The sequence below is a fragment of the Harmonia axyridis genome, chromosome 3, assembly GCF_914767665.1.
Source record: "Harmonia axyridis chromosome 3, icHarAxyr1.1, whole genome shotgun sequence".
NCBI lineage: Eukaryota > Metazoa > Arthropoda > Insecta > Coleoptera > Coccinellidae > Harmonia > Harmonia axyridis.
The window spans coordinates 54,757,892-54,774,407 of NC_059503.1; the positions used below are offsets into that span (position 1 = coordinate 54,757,892).

At 33.8% G+C, this 16,516-nt stretch overlaps 2 protein-coding genes across 13 annotated transcripts in view; one reads left to right on the forward strand and one right to left on the reverse strand.

Moving 5' to 3' along the window:
• The first annotated feature begins 244 nt into the window (after nucleotides 1-244).
• LOC123676914 (ankyrin repeat domain-containing protein 13C) lies at nucleotides 245-5,852 on the forward strand. The gene is made up of 10 exons (XM_045613239.1): nucleotides 245-567; nucleotides 759-800; nucleotides 855-959; nucleotides 1,014-1,145; nucleotides 1,338-1,549; nucleotides 1,607-1,738; nucleotides 2,687-2,857; nucleotides 3,470-3,619; nucleotides 3,673-3,920; nucleotides 3,980-5,852. Exons 1-10 carry the CDS (start codon nucleotides 453-455, stop codon nucleotides 3,993-3,995), a joined length of 1,323 nt encoding a protein of 440 aa, XP_045469195.1. The 5' UTR covers nucleotides 245-452; the 3' UTR covers nucleotides 3,996-5,852.
• A 314-nt stretch (nucleotides 5,853-6,166) lies between these two features.
• Nucleotides 6,167-16,516, reverse strand: part of LOC123676913 (potassium voltage-gated channel subfamily H member 6-like) — a 281,964-nt gene continuing 271,614 nt past the window's right edge. For all 12 annotated transcript variants that reach the window (XM_045613233.1, XM_045613232.1, XM_045613230.1 and 9 more), the window contains 4 exons: nucleotides 10,891-11,390; nucleotides 9,800-9,918; nucleotides 9,601-9,745; nucleotides 6,167-6,883 (listed from right to left, as the gene is read on the reverse strand). In XM_045613233.1, coding sequence (XP_045469189.1) covers nucleotides 6,845-6,883; nucleotides 9,601-9,745; nucleotides 9,800-9,918; nucleotides 10,891-11,390 — 803 coding nt within the window. In that variant the 3' untranslated portion in view covers nucleotides 6,167-6,844. The remainder of the gene's footprint in view (nucleotides 6,884-9,600; nucleotides 9,746-9,799; nucleotides 9,919-10,890; nucleotides 11,391-16,516) is intronic.

Here is a 16,516-nt window from a genome sequence, read left to right on the forward strand (position 1 = left end):
GTTGTTGGATCTACTGCACAAATATTTATATTCTGTCAAAATGAATTTTCCAAAAATGGATTTTTGGCGAGTGGCGACTGAGTAGTATTCACATTTTATATATTAAATATTTGATTTGAAATGCTTTTCAAAACTTTAATTCTTTATGTGAATTTTCGACCTAGTGAGAGGTACCACAAAAGCTTATTTTATTATTATCGATAACTGATGTCAGTCTGCGGTATATTCAATTTTTTGAACTACTTGAATAGCTGATATGTTATTTGAGCGGAAGGAGGTAAATTATAAGATATCTTATATTTGATTTGGATTATTTGGTGATATTTATGTGTGGCCCATTATGGTTTTTGTTTTGAACGGTTCTGTAGGATCAAAGCTCTTATCGTCCTTATAGACTTTCGTAGCGAAAAATTATGTGGGTGTATGTATTCTGTAAAAATTAATATTGATTTATGAATATGGCGGATATAGAGGAATATCCTCTGCATAAAGCAGTTTTTGAAAATGATCTCAAAAACGTATCAAGAATGTTGAGAACGGTGGATATAGCTGCCAAGGATAGACATGGTGAGTTTCTCAGGAAATAATATTTTCAATTAATTTGTGGTTGAATTGAATCGCCAAATATATCTAATTCTGATAAGGCAGGTTTAGGAATAATTAGAAGAGTAAGATTAGATTGATTTTGGCAATTTTTCCTCTAATTGGTTCTAAATCTAATTATAATTTGATAATAAAATGTATTGTTTTTTTTATAGGTAATACACCTTTACATCTTGCAGTTATGCTTGGGAGAGTTGGTAAGCATGAATGAACACAATAATAAAAAAAATTATTGATGTATATTATTTTAGAATGTGTTCAACTACTTTTGAAACATGATGCTCCAGTTAAGGTGAAAAATGGTCTAGGATGGACTGTATTAGCAGAAGCAGTGAGCTATGGAAATAGACCTACAAGTATAAGGTTCTAAGTGATATTTTATTAAATATTTCAATGTAATTTGTTTTTAGTTTCCTCATTGGTGAGAAAGTTTAGACAGCAATCCAGAGAACAGATGGAAGAAAGGCGACCTAATTTAGTAGAGGCATTAAATAGGATCAACGATTTTTATATGGAACTTAAGTGGGATTTTCAGAGTTGGGGTAAAAATTGTTTGCATTTAATTATTTGAATGTTTCAAAGGAACAAAGGTGTAAACAGTAGAATGAAGGTACAACTACTCCTGAATTAAATAAAAAATAAATCGTAGTGAATTATTATCATCAAGATTTGTTTTATTATTTAAACAGGTAGTATATAGATAATTTGAATTTCAAATACCTTAATTTTTCCAGTACCTCTTGTATCCAGAATACTGCCATCAGATATTTGTAAAATCTATAAAAGTGGAGCTAACATAAGGCTTGATACAACCCTAGTTGAATTTACTGACATGAGATGGGAAAGAGGAGATATATCTTTCATCTTCAATGGATTAGCACCATCAAATGAAAGCCTCACTGTCTTAGATAATGTATTGAAAGTTTATCAGAAGGTTAAATATGAGGTAAAAATCTGGTAGGTTTTATTTCACGTTTTCAGTAATAATTTTCTTTTTTCGAAGGAGAATGAAATGGAGATAGAGGATGAGGTTGATTTGCTCATGTCTACTGATATATTAGCTGCTCAAATTTCTACTAAAAGTATTTCGTTCGCCAGAGCTCAAAGTGGTTGGATATTCAGAGAGGATAGGAAGGTATAATTTTTTCACATATATGTTTTCAACTTCAAACTGGGACTTGAATAAATCAAATCGAATAAAAATATTCAAATTGGTACTAAAAAAAATAATCTACTTAATTATTCTTCAGTTGCTATTTCTCCTATAATCAGTTTTTCAATAAGTAATCTTCTTCAAAAATAACCTTAAAAATCCTAGTTATAGAGATATTAGACATCACAGATGACAAAAAGTAGAATTTAAGGGACTTATCTGCCTTTTATGCATCCTGCTTTCTTATACAGCAGTTATTTTCAAACAATCTTTAGTATGCATAGGAAAATGTAAATGTGAATTCCATAGAGCAATTATTATTGTTATTATTATTCAGAGAACAATTAATGTTCTGCCTAAGATGTCTTAAACAATGGTGTGCTCACTTATTTTTTTAAAACCTTAATATTGAGGTAATTAAATTAATATAGGCGGCTTCTAATAGAAATAGCCTTTTTGGATTTTAATAGTATTGGTTCCTTTTCTGCTCACTTGATTTCCGCATCATTTCTTATGGCGTTCATGTCGTCTTTTTGTCAAAACCTTTTTAAGGTTAAATAAAAACTAATAACATGTTAAATGACTTTTGATTGGTCAATTGTTTGTATAGCGCCACCTTGAGGAGGAAAAAGGAAAAGAGACCCATGCTCAGCTTGAGTTGCCTGATTAATCTTAAACAAAATCTAATCGGTAAACACACCAGTATTTTAGACATCTTAGTGCTACCAATGTGGAATTAATTATTCCAAATTAAAATGCATTACGTTTGAATCTGATTTAGTTTCATTCCAATTTGAAGCTGAAAATGTATTGGTCTTGTAATATTTTGTAAAAAGTTCTTCTACCTGTGAAGCAAGGAGAGTTGAAAATGCTGCTCTAAGAATTTTAGAGCATTATTTATTGAATGCTCCATTTATGACATATTTTTAGGAATTAGTGGCTGGTCAATATGATAGCGAATTGTATACTGTTCATGGTTTAATGTTAGAAAGTAGGAAAAGAAGAGAACATCTCTCTGCTGACGATCTCCAGAAAAATAAAGCTATTTTAGAGAGTTTTACTAAAGGAAACAACCTTCAAAATCTTGACCAAAATGGAATTGTAAGTATGGATTTTTCAGTTATCGATTTAATATTTTACCCTGTTTTACCACTAATCACCAATCTATTATCTAGATCTCATATCTTTCAGCAATAGGTTTCAGAAAAATATGAATTTTAAAGTTCGAAAAAAAAAAAATCGGAAAAACGATTTAAAAAAAACAAAAAATAATGTATTTGAATCATCAATTATGCAGATTCACAATATGTGAGTGTGTCATTGGATATCACTCCACAAAATACTTTAGAAATCACTTCAAACCTGATTCATCCCAAGATGTCATATAGAGAGTTTTTCTCCTGGATTCTTCATTTCGTAGAACTTGGTTGAGATATAGTTGATATAAAATAAATATCTACAGTATAGATAGAAATATATTCAACATAAATAAGTCACCCTTCAACGGTTATTCAGTATTTTCTGAATAACAATAACTGCAATCAAGTATTAAGAGTATTAACTACCCCTTTGCATATCTGTAAATGATTTAACATTGTTTGCATGCAGATTATTGATGAACAACAATTTCAATTGAATACTACATTAAAAATTATCTTATTACTCTTTGAATTCTTCACTGAACATAATTAATTTTCTATTTTTTCTATACAGCCCTTGAGAAGAACTAGTTTAATACCGCCTCCAGATAAAAGTATCACTTGGGAACAATATATAAATGCCGAAATAAACGGTTATCCTAGGCTAGGTAGAGATCTTGTTTACAAAGAGTCTACTAAGGCTTTCAAGGCTACAATAGCAATGGTAAACGTCAGTACAAGATTCGAATGGATAAATACTCACTATTGTTTTTTCAGAGTTCTGATTTTCCACTTTCAGTTGACATGCTATTGAACGTACTTGAAGTAATAGCCCCATTTAAGCATTTCTCCAAACTCAGAGACTTTATAACATTGAAATTACCAACAGGTTTTCCTGTCAAAGTCGAAATACCTATTCTACCCACCGTTACTGCGAAGATAACTTTTCAGCATTTCGAATTCAAAAATGACATCTCCAAGAGCTTGTTTACCATTCCTAAAAATTATGGCGAAGACCCTGCCAGGTTTGTTATGAGATGGAGTGTTGTAATTTTTATTTTAATTTTGAAAAATTTGCTTTCAGATTTCCAGATTTATGACGCCCTGAACTACTGAACTCGTTGGAAGTCGATTATGCCAAGAAACCCCAATTTCTCCTGCTCTACGATATTCAATTATTGAATAACAACAACACTGGATCTAAAGAGCGGTTGATTAAATGTCGAAAATGCATAGATGATTCCGGTTTGGCTCACGTCAACCCTGAAACCATATGCATGGAACTGCCTATGCTTTTTACCTTAGGAAGCATCTACTCCTCCAACTGTTTGCTCTATTTGGAATAGATAGATTGGAGTATTAGAAATTTCAAATGTATTTTTTTCCAAATCTAGGGACCAAGTTAGTCAACACGAAGCATCCCAATTCTTAAGATGGTTTGATTAATCCACAATTCTATTCTAGAATGTCGGTTAAATATGTTTTTTTTAATGGAAATTTCATATGAAAAACTTGGTCTCTTATTATCAACATGGTATGTATAGATTATGTATTTTGTTTTTATTTGATTCAAAATTTCCCATACTTGGTATATAAAGATTGTCCCAAATTCAATGCTCACTAAGAGCATCTCGATAACTATAAGACTTTGAGAAAAAATTTTCAAGGACCCTGATCTCTTTTTTGAAATAATAAGATATCGGAAAGCAAATCATAAATATCTTGATTTGTTCTGAAGTTACAGGGCGTTTCTGAAAAATTACTGTTTCAAATATTTCGCTTTATCTTGGTTTCTGTTTGAAATATTCAAAAATTCTAAAACCTTTTTTCAGTGATTTTTATGGTTTGTATGATAATCATAACAGAACATAGGAATTAATTACCGTTTTAGAGATGTAGAGGAAAGTTGGTGTTTTTTAAACACCCTATATATGACTTCATCACAATTATATAATAGACTCAAAATGAATCTCGAAATAAATGAAAAATATTTATATGTCCATTTTGATGGAACACCTTTAAAGACATTGAGTGTTTCGACTCGATTTTTTTGAAAATGAATTTGAAAAACTCAATATCTTTGAAACAGATGAGTTTAGAAAAATTGATAATGGAAAGCTTTTCGACAAATCAACAGTTAGAAATCTGCGTTGAGAAATATAGGGTGTCCTATTTAAAAAACACCAACTATCCTTTATGCGGTGATTTATTTCTATGATCTGTTATGAGTGTCACATAAACCATAAAAATTACTACAAAAAATGTCTTTCGAATTTTTCCAATATCGCAAATGGAAACCAAGATCTAGAGAAATATTTGAAAAAAGAGATTTTTTTCCCTTAGTCTTATAGTTCTCGAGTTGCTTTCAGTGAGCATCCAATTTGGAACACCTTGTACTTGTGGAGGAACTGTCCAAAGAGTTCAGTATATCAATGAAATAATTTTTTTTATGAAATGATAAACTTAGCTATATGTCATTCAAACCATATCACTTGAACTTCTCATATATTTAGAAAAGTGTGCACCTAATTTTAGTTTTTCTTTTATCTTAGCTGTGATTTTTTAAATTTTGTCTTAATTTATTATTTTCAATTCAAGCATGAAAAGCATTGATTCTTTTTTTTGGAAAAGCGGGCCAAAATTATATCTATTTGCCTGTATTCAATGTTTTTCTGAGGCCTATCTCTTTCTATTGAAAGAGAAATTATTTCTATTACGTTTTTTCATATTTGCTATGTTTGATTGATCAGTCAATAATAGTTTATACTCAAAAGTACAATTAATCAATAGGATATTTGAAATGTTGAAAATGTTATTTATGTAATGAGAATTCAATGACCTGAATTTAAATATTCCTAAAAAATGGTAGAGACTATAATATTTGTTGAGAAAGGACTGTCCCTTATTTCAATTGTTGAATGTATAAAGAAACAAGAGCATTAAATGATTCTGTTTGATTTTGAAGATATCAACTTGACCTTTTTGCCCCGATTTGTTGGTATTAAACTCTGGACTGATTTTTCAACTCTCTCAGTTTGGAGTTTTCTTTTTCAATTTTTATCTGGATATCAATGATAACTTTCCAAAATTGCATTCATACTTAATTTTCTCCTAATTACTTGACTTCTTCATTATCCTGAAAAAGTGTTGATATAATGGCAATTTTTGTAATGAAAAATGAACAATTTATTTTTGAATCTTGGATTTTTACAGTCGCATAATTGTAACACAAGAAAAAAATGAGAGGGAAATGTGAAATTGAAACACCTCATAAATTTTTTGCCTTTTCTTTGGCTGTATGTCTATTGAGTATTTTTCAATATCATTGTTTACATTACATTACTTTTAATAAAAATATCGTAATAGAGTGTATAAACATATTTATTTGTGAGTGAATTCTTCAAAAGCTTTGGATGATGCCAAAAATCAAGCATTTCAACAAATCTAACAGTATAAGTAATAAAAAGGTATCAAATTTTAATTATTTCACTTTTGAACATCGATTCTCCTTCAGTCATTCTTCTTACACCTATGGATTGAGGGATTGTTTATTTCCTGTTGCGATGAGTGCCAGACTGTTGGAGTTGTTTTTTATTATGATAAAACAGAATCACCGATTACAACTTCCAAAAATCAACAATGGCCAGAATCTTAGAAAATAGATTTTATAGCGTTAATGAACTACTTCCTCTATTCACCTTTCATTGACAATTTTCTTGAGATTTTGTGTTACTTATTGTTGAACCTCTATTTATTGATGTACTTTTTTGGTGTGATCTTCCAAATCCATTTTTTCAACGATTTTTTCAATAGATGCTTTGGACTCGATCCTTCAAATTATTCATTTCCTTCAATATTTTCATCCAGTTATAAAAAGCTTAAATTTAACTCTGTAAGGCGTTCCTTAAACCGTAACAAAATCCTTTGACCTCAACTTAGAATTTCATTACTAAATTATCGGTTTTTTTGGGCTGGACTGTGGAGATTCCTGAAAAAATAATAACTTGAGAAAAATATTTTTGATTTATTAATTATTATTATCCAATAAAATAAGCATTTTCATTTCTTTTTTTTGTTATTGTTAATTTTCGGCGCCCCTATTGAAAAAGCAGTATTTACAACATGACGAACATGACCTTCATCATACTATGGTGAGGGAAAGGTAGGGGTACCGATTATTAACGTATCAATCGATAATAAATAACTAGGATCCTACCACAGGAAAAGAACTTCCGAATGAGGGCGAAACTAATTAGGATTACAAACATGTGTTCCGCTGAAAACATTTGCCAGTAACTAGTCTGGAATGCAAAAGCGTATAAATTTTCCACATGTTGAATGTGGCTTCCAAATAATTCGAAAGCGAAGGTAGTGTTGTTTTTCGACTTTGTGAAATACATAATCTTTTTATCCCTCTTTCAATAAGGGGATATTATTTATATTAGTTGGGCTGCCATGTGTTATTTATTAATACAGGCAGCTTAGTGAAGACGGTTTGAAAATTTTTATTGAAGAAAAGGCTGAAATGTGAAAGGGCGGCCAGCAAACTGGGCCGAATTGCCGCCCCTCAAATAGAGGCGCTACCCCTACCCGGCTGTAGGATCGTGGCTTAGGATACTGCACAAGGGAAACGATTCGATCCACATGGAGATAAAAATGGTTTAGGCTATTGAAGGCCAAACTGTAACATCTGAGGTGCAGAACCCTGCAGTTCTAACTTCAACTTCATCAGCTCCCTTAACAGCAGCCACATTGGATGAAAACCATCTACTCGGCTGCACTTCTTCGGAAGAATATGTGAGGGCGTAGATTAAAGAGCAACCCAACTGAAACCTCCAACCGAAGAAAGCTGAGAGTAAGCGCTATAAATTTTTGGTGAGACACTGACATACGCACGAAGAGGCGTATACACACATCGTCAAAAGTCTTTCTGATTTTGATTTATCTGTAGGGAATCTATTGATTCCCTCGAAAATATTCGAGTTAAAGTTAAATTTCGGACCAAAATACTAAAAACGGTGTAAAAACTTGGAATGATTAAAGCCACACCTCTAAGGGATCTGTAAAAAGGCTTTGCTAACGGTCGAATGGAAAACGGCCTGAATGCCCATAAAAATCGGCATTTCAGGACGAATAATTCAATTGAGGTCAGACCAGTCTACGAGAAACTACACTACAACATATGTGCAACACTTGCACCGACAACGAGAAGATTAAAGATTTTCACATCTGTTCCCGAGACCGACGAAAAAGTACCGCAACGACCCAAGTGGCCAGCGACCCTTAAAATTGATAAGACAAAATATCATCTTCTTCACACATTTTTAGTGGGTTGGAAATAAATTGAATAAGTGTTTTTATCACGTTCTTTTATTTCCATTATTTGTCCTTGGCCGTGAACTACTAGTTAGTCACAGTATAAGGACCACAACCCACACATCGGTATGGAGGATTTTTTGTCCAGATGATTTACGAAGTTTATTGCACTGAAACGGTCATCAATGACTGTTTCAAAGGGTGTTTCGAAATTGAAAATTTTTGGCGTCACATCCGATGATCTTGCCAAGAGTGGTGAGCCTAATTGATTCAATACCCCCATACCTCCAATACAGTTTCCCGGTCGGAGATTACCATTACGGGATATTCTTATTGTTTTCAGTAGGCTACATTCCCTTCATGTAAGCGTAAGTAAGGCAGATCAAGTATAACATCCCAAGCGCGGCTGTGGGAGTTGTTTGCATAGCTCCCGTAACATCAATATAGGCCAGCCTTTACAATTTCTGTAGCCGGCTGCTTGTAACGTATTTGGTTTTTGTCCACCATGCCAAAGACGCGTAGTTGGCAAGTTCTGACCATTCAGAACTTGGGCGCTGAGGCTAAGATTTCTCTTCTAATTAATGGAATCAGTGTTGTCTTTGGGGGATTTACAGTAAGTCCTTCTTTCTCGCACCACTGCAGGAATGCTGTATTCGGCCACTTATTGAACCCTCATGTGACCTTAACAAACACCACTATGTCGTTGGGGCTCACCTGAGTATTGAAACTACTTGCCGTAAGCCTCTCCAGCTAATCATACATGACTAAAATTTTTCGCGCAACTTGATGTAGGTATTTAAGATTATAAACTTTTTCAGAATCTTTGGTTTGATGATGGCGAATACGCCGAAATATCCAACCAGATGATTTAACATAGAAGGTTCCACCAACGGAAGTGTTTTATAGACATTTCCTTCGAATTCATACACGACTAAGCTCCTCACCTTCTAGGTTGGGAATAGTCTTTTTCTTGATTTTTCTGATACTGAAGTGTTAGAAAACCCAAACCAACGGGCTTTGGCTTAGATTTCTATCCGGAAAAAAGAACAGAATAACGTTAATGATTATTTAGCTGAATTTAAATACTCGAGGATACATTTTAAATTATAAATTATTGCAATATTGTAATAAATATGGCTTTGTGGGCTGCCCATTTTTCGGAAGATCAGAACCGTTTGGGATATAAAAACATTGAAAACGACTATTCTACGTTAAAGACACCATGTTCCACTATGGAGATGGCAGGGATCACTGTGTTCTTAACTTATGATTTCATCAGTGATCACTGGAATTCCCTGAGAGAGGACGCTCCTTAGAAATTGGCCGAGAACACCTCGCCAAAACATAACGTATATTGAATTTTCCCTTTTGAAGAGAAATTATGCTCACCAAATCTAATTCGTCTAAGGATTCTAGTTTGGCTATAGGGGCTGTGGGTTCATCCCTTATGTCCTTCTCCTTGAACGTAGATATTTCAGTTAATGTAGCCTCGCTAGTTTTTTCAAAATCGAAGGCTTTATTGAAGGACGCGAATCTAAAAACAATGGTATTGTCAGAAAAATTCACTTTCGCTTCATTCTGTACTGACCTGTGCAGGATTTGTGAAGACTGCTGATTCTTGCTGATCGGTTTTGGCTCACTGACGGATCTCTGGAACGTATATTTATTTCTACTAGTGTCTAAATGTACATTTTCGTATTCTGGAATCTGAAAGAAATAAAAGAAACTGTCAATTTTTCTGAAAGTATTCTTTTAACAAGATAGCATATTTAAACGAGATGGAGCTCTTCATCGTTATTCTCGATAAATTAAAGATTAGCTCAATCAAATATTTTGAGGAATATAGATGAGTAGCAGAGGAACTAGATCACCAACAGTTGATTTATTCCTATGGAGATATTTGAAACCAAAGGTATATGAAACATTAGTGTTTGATATAACGGAACTAGGCAAGAGGAGAATAACTGAATAGTACATTGCCAGTGATGACCACCAGTTTAGGAGTAAAAACACACTGAAGCTTAAATAGACTGAGTTTCAGACGATCAAGAAGATAAGTTCTCATTTTACCACTATTATCATATTTGCGTCGATATGAGACAGTGGACGGAACATGAATTCATCATTTACCGCTCAACCAAAGAGAGGGTCAGCTGACTGGAGAGCAGCAGTTGGAAACTGTGCAGAGCAACCAAGATCTCAAACACCAGCGGACAAGATTATGACGTCTGTATTTTGGGACGTGCATGGTATTTTGTTAATTGACTATCTTTACACAGTCAACAGTGTATATTACACAACGTTATTGATCGCTTGAGTGCATAAATGAGGGAAAAACATCCTTAAATTAAAAAGAAGAAAGTTTTCTTTTACCAAGATGCTGTTTGTCAAAAATTAACACAAATCAACAAAAACCATGATCAAATTTCAACTACTGGATCACCTAGATCATTCTCCGGATCTAGCTCCAGACTTTTTCAGACCTGGGGGTTTTTAGTGAGTATGCCCTTAAGGAGAACCTAACACTACCCAACAGGTGCCGACAGGAGTTTTACTCTTCTCGAGATTTGTTGAGTGTCCATAAGATGGATTTCCCTCCATTAAAAAAAAAAAGTTAGGTGAAGTTAGGTTAGGTTATTGAGGGAAGTCATAAAATGTTTGGGCTTCCCTTTTACTTACATCTTGCCTAGCACCATTGTTCGTTTTACTTTCTACAGCCGACACGTTGTTCGTTCTTCCCTGCTGCTGCAATAACATCAATATACTTTTGACATCTGCCGCTAGAGTTCTCTCCAGACTAGAGACCCTCATTGCCAAATTGTCGATCTTACTAACTACGTTTTCGAATTGGGTCCTACTAACTAATATGTTATCGTATTGTGCTTCTAAGCTGGAATGTTGATAAGGATGTCCCAGAACTGAGCCCTGAGAGAGAACGCCACTGTCCAGCACTTGCTGCTGGTCCACCTGGGGGTGTGGATGGCTGGGCGTCAAGTGGATTTTGGTGGTGTCGTTTGGAGGGGATGGACTGTTGGTGTAGTAGCTGGTGCTACTCGATACTGGAACGGAATTCTGGACTGTTTGTTGGTTGGTTGGAGGCGCCTGCTCTTGGTAGGCACCTGTCGAAGACTGGCGTCGTATTGTGCGTATTCTGTGAGACGACGGAGGAGTCGTTTGGGCTGAAAAAGGAGTTTACAGTATGACTTGAGAGGGATATACTTAGAATGATGATACTGACGAGACATGAAGGTTTCAGCCTTTGTTTAACATATTACACAAAATTCAAATTTCTAAATTTACCTAATTCAGCTAACAACTTCAATCGAAAAAGTTATAATTTGATTGATGCAGACTTTAGAGTGATTGTCAGTTTTTAGAATTATGATTACCTCTAAAATCAATGGGTAGTAAACTGATAACTTCAATATAACTGTAAGCCAAACGAGGTTGTATCTTGTCGCTTTTTATATCGAATTCTTTAGACTAACTTACTCCTGGGTTCCCTTAAAAAAACGAACACCAATAAGAGGTTTCATTTTGATATAAAAATATTTTGAGATAAATTAATGCATTGTGGTGGGTTGTGGTCCTTATACTGTGACTGAAGTAGTTCACGGCAAGGATATTTTAGGGAAATAAAAGAACGGGATAAAAACACTCATTCAATTTATTTCAACCCACTAAAAGAGTTTGAAGAAGATGATAATTTGTCTAATCGATTCTAAGGGTCGCTGGTCACTTGGGTCGTTGCAGGTACCTTTCGTCGGTCTCGGGAACAGATGTGAAAATCTTTATTTTTCTCGTTGTCGGTGCAATTGTTGCACATATGTTGAAGTTGTAGACTGGTATGAACTCAATTGAATTATTCGCCATGAAATGCCGAGTTTTATGGACATTAAGGCCGTTAGCAAAGTCTTTCTACGGATCTCTTAGGGGTGTGGTTTTGATCATTCCAAGTTTTTACACCGAGTTCTTCTGTTTTTAGCATTTTGGTTCGAAATTTAACTCAACTCGAATATTTTCGAGGGAATCGATATCTTCCCTACAGCATGTTTATTTCATTGTAAAGGGAAAGGTATGACATTAACGATCATACCCTTTTTATGAAATTTTCCACTACCAATTCGTACATTTGCGGCTGTATGTTCTCGATAACTTGACGAATTCCATCTTTAAGAGGGAAAACCAACCCGTGACATTCTCGTAATGCGTGGTGTTGCAAGAACGATTGAATGATCAGTAGAAGTTATGGATAATACGATAGTTCCAACTTTCTCCAAAAGGAAATTCTTTTCGAGTCTTTTTATAAATTTTCACAAAACTAGAGTTTTATCTCTTTTGTACGATTTTTCACGAATATTTTTAAATTACAAGTGCGTTGAAGGGATACCATATGTTGCGTCAAGTCAATTTCACGCAAACTTTACGGGCAGTTGAATATTCAGAAAGACGCATTTAGGTCGAGAAACTAACCCCAGCAGGTACAGCGAGGGCTAAAAATAGAACAGGAATATCCTTGGCGCCACATTGGCGCTACATATGGTCAGCCTGAAGTCACATCTAAGGGCAAGGAACGAAGACGTGGACCAATCAGGGACTTGGATTGCGCTTTGGTATGCAAAATCCAAACGATGCTTAACATCCCCAGGAAATCGGGGTACAATAGACCAGGGGTAGGATTCTGTAACTTTCGTTATCATAGCAAACGAAAGCGATAACGTTACGAAGCGAAACTAAGCGAAGCGAATGCGGTATTCTGTAAGCGTCTTTTTCTTTATCGTTTCGTTATCTTTACGCTTTTAGTTTCGTTGTCGGAGCTTACCGACTTTAAACGAAGGAACATTGGCAACGTTGCAAATAAGTAGATATTTAAGCTACTGTAGGATTCTGCAGGTTTTGACATATGAGGTACCTGACATAATCTCTAATAAGAGCAATGAGATAAGAGTCCCTTTTATGAACTCTAGCTGTAATGTCCTTTGAATAATCCACAGTATTTAACTTGAGTATTGTCAGAAATTATATTTTGATTTATGACTCTCATTGGAAGTTACTTAACAAAGGGTTTCATACCATTTTAAACTGTTTAGTTTATCATTAAGAATGAAATAGCTAATTGAATACAGCACCTGAATGCAAATATTGAGTATTACAAAAAGTCTTATTTGAGCACTGGAAGAAATTCGAAATGGAACCTCGTTCAATGGATTATAATTTAAAACCTTCATTCTTATTCCAGTTACAAAACCTACCCATACTACAAAATAAGTTCGGGGAGTCAACTAATAGTGTGTATAGGTATAAAGAAATATTCATCATGTTTTCAATGATTCTGATCATCGACGAGGAAATCTCAAGAAGAGTTCGTCTAACTCTTACAAGGGAGGAGAATAGATTTCTTCGAGATAGAAGTGATCCATTTAACTTAACGGATGAGAGATTCATAGACGTTTTCCGTTTGTCGAAACATTTAGTTCACGTTCTATTCGATGAATTGAAACCATTTATTGATAATTATCGAAGGAACACGAGAACGCCATTTGAACAGCGAATATTGATAACTCTGAGATTTTTTGCCAGTGGAAATTACCAACGCGGTATTGGACAAGAATATTTGCTAGCAGTAAGTCAACCCATGGTCAGTCGTTGTGTTAGTGAAGTGACTAAATTGATTAATCATGTATTCCAAGGAAGAATTAAATTCCCTAATGATTCTGAGAAGACCCAAAATAAAGGGAAATTTTTTGAAAAATGTGGAATACCAGGAATAACTGGAGCAATCGACATAAAAATCATGAAACAAATTTTAAGCACTCGAAGAAAATCTGACTGGAACCTCGTTCAACAGAGAAAAGCACTTGAAGATATTTCGAAATTAAAAAGGAACCTTATCTGTCGAATCAATTGGGTACTCCACTTTCACTCATAAAAGTTGTCCTACTCCATCGTTCTTCTTTTTCTTCTTCTTTTCTTGAAGATAACTTTCATAACGCAATTTTTCAATAATTAATAGAATGAATTTCAAACTTAATATTAAGAATTGTGATATTGTGAAGCAAAAAATTCAAAATTATAACCTCGAAATCGAAATCATTCAAGTGTCATAATATGACGCTTAAGACTTGGTCACGTGGTAAAAGTAAACCAATCAAAAACGTCGTCGGACTTTTCGTAATGACAACGAACCCTAAAATGTTTCGTTATCGTCATGAGGTCGTTCTTTGCTTCGGCAAACACGACTATTGCCGAATCCCTTTACAGAATACCGAACCGAGCAAAACTGTCGTTTCGTCACGTTTTCGCTTCGCTTTGCCGTTACAGAATCCCACCACAGTACGCTCGTAGCTGTTACCTTGTAAACACATAGCTTGTACAGCCAAATTCAATATATTAGTTAAGATATCCGGTGTTTCATTATCCCAATTTAATAGAATTACAGTTGATCGATTCAACCAAAAACACCATATCATAAAATTCTTTTGCGAAAAAAGTGAAGTTACCGAAATAATTCTTTTTACAATCGCAAATTAAAATAATTGAAATACTACAATGTAGATTATCGTTCAAGGAAATGTTCAAAAAAATTATGTGAAAACCCCATAAAAATAAGTGAAGAGCCAAAAGTGATTTGGTTTGGCGAACTATGATTGAAAAATTTTCATAATTTTTGTAGCAACTTTTAACAATTTCAATGCGTTGTTGGAGCGTGTATATTTCCATTTTTAGTAATGGCGTAGTTTTTACTTGTCAAATGTCAAAGAATGATAGCTTCAAAATTGACAGCTGCCTAGATAGCAGGCTATTCAAAATGAAACTTCTTATTGGAAACCCTGTATTAGGAGAAGATGGCTTTCATGCAATGTTTATTCAAGTAAATTATGATAATAGAAGGTGATTTGGATAAGAATCCAGAGTAAGACGTTGATGAAGTTCTGTTTTACGCTGGTCATAGGAGAATAAACATAGCAGTCTTAGTTTTGTTGGATATTGATATAGAAAGTAGGTACCCATCTGGGAATTCAACAATCCACGATTCATCTGTACATCTAAATATAAATTTATCTACATTCTTTGACTTCTAAAACTTAGGTCTTCTGTATTTTTATTCATTGTTACTATTCTACTGTTATACGAGACTCTTTTACTGCCAGTGTTGCTCATATTATATTGTAAACGATCTGTTGAAATATAAAGTTTGAAATCCAGTAATATTTCCTTTTTTATAACTTTTTATAATTACATTCTATTGTTATCTACATTTAACAGAATTATTAAACTTTTACATAATATAATCCAATCCCGAGGTATTCAGAAATAGATTTTTTTTAAGTGAACTCAAGGGAATATTAGGATCCATCTGATGATTACCTATATAAATAGCATTCTATTTAATATTTAACATGGTTTATCAATACAAAGGCTGAAACCTACTAACGTCTTCTGAATTCTTCTTTTGACCTAATTTGATATGAAATGTTTTTATTTTGATCTGACTATCGTCAAATGTAAGTTTGTTAGAAGCAAAACTGCAGGATTTGGTATTATATTCGAGTTTTAGCTCAAGTTGTGGTCTTGTCGATAGCCTTGTAAGTAGATGATCTCAATGAAGTAACTCTTATGTTTTCTGCCACATCGTAATATTCTCTCCATTGGTTCTATTTTTTTCAAGAGATGTCTTGTATTTATTCGAAAGAATTCCCTCAATTTCAATTTTTTTGACGGTTCGATGATAATGAGGATGGATCTGTTGAAAATTATTGTGAATGGTTGTTTATATTGAGTGAGTTCAATCAAATAACCTTCATAAGACTTATAGTGTTTTCTTGAATATTATAGTACCTATATAATGAAAGAAGTGTATCTAAATGAATCTTTAAAGTGCTTTTACTCGTGTATCATAAAATATTTCTTATTATACCTGCATCACTATTTCAATAACAATGAATTCTAAATTTTACAAATGCTATTCCAATTGTTTTTGATAAGCTAATTTGTTAGTACATTCGGGAATTCAGCAACCCTTGGAAGACTTGTTTCATTTTTTATCAAAATTTCCCACGCTTTATAGTACATAGAAGATTTATGATGCAGTTATGATAAAAATAACATTATTCGACACTAGACAAAACCTAATACTTCATGCAGACTATGAAACCAGTGGAAATATTTCTCTTAACAATTCAATCAGTGATGCAACATGCTTTATGCAATTAATTCTTCAAGGACACTCTAAGTAATTAATTTACAACACCACAGTTCAAATTGTCGTGTTAGCTAAAGTATACATACAGTTATTAGACGACAC

Bases quoted from the DNA above. Each gene is read 5' to 3' on its own strand.
- LOC123676914 (XM_045613239.1), top strand. From the start codon at position 453: ATGAATATGGCGGATATAGAGGAATATCCTCTGCATAAAGCAGTTTTT. The intron at 568-758 runs GTGAGTTTCTCA...TTTTTTTTATAG, and splicing joins AGCTGCCAAGGATAGACATG to GTAATACACCTTTACATCTT. The intron at 1,550-1,606 runs GTAAAAATCTGG...CTTTTTTCGAAG, and splicing joins ATCAGAAGGTTAAATATGAG to GAGAATGAAATGGAGATAGA.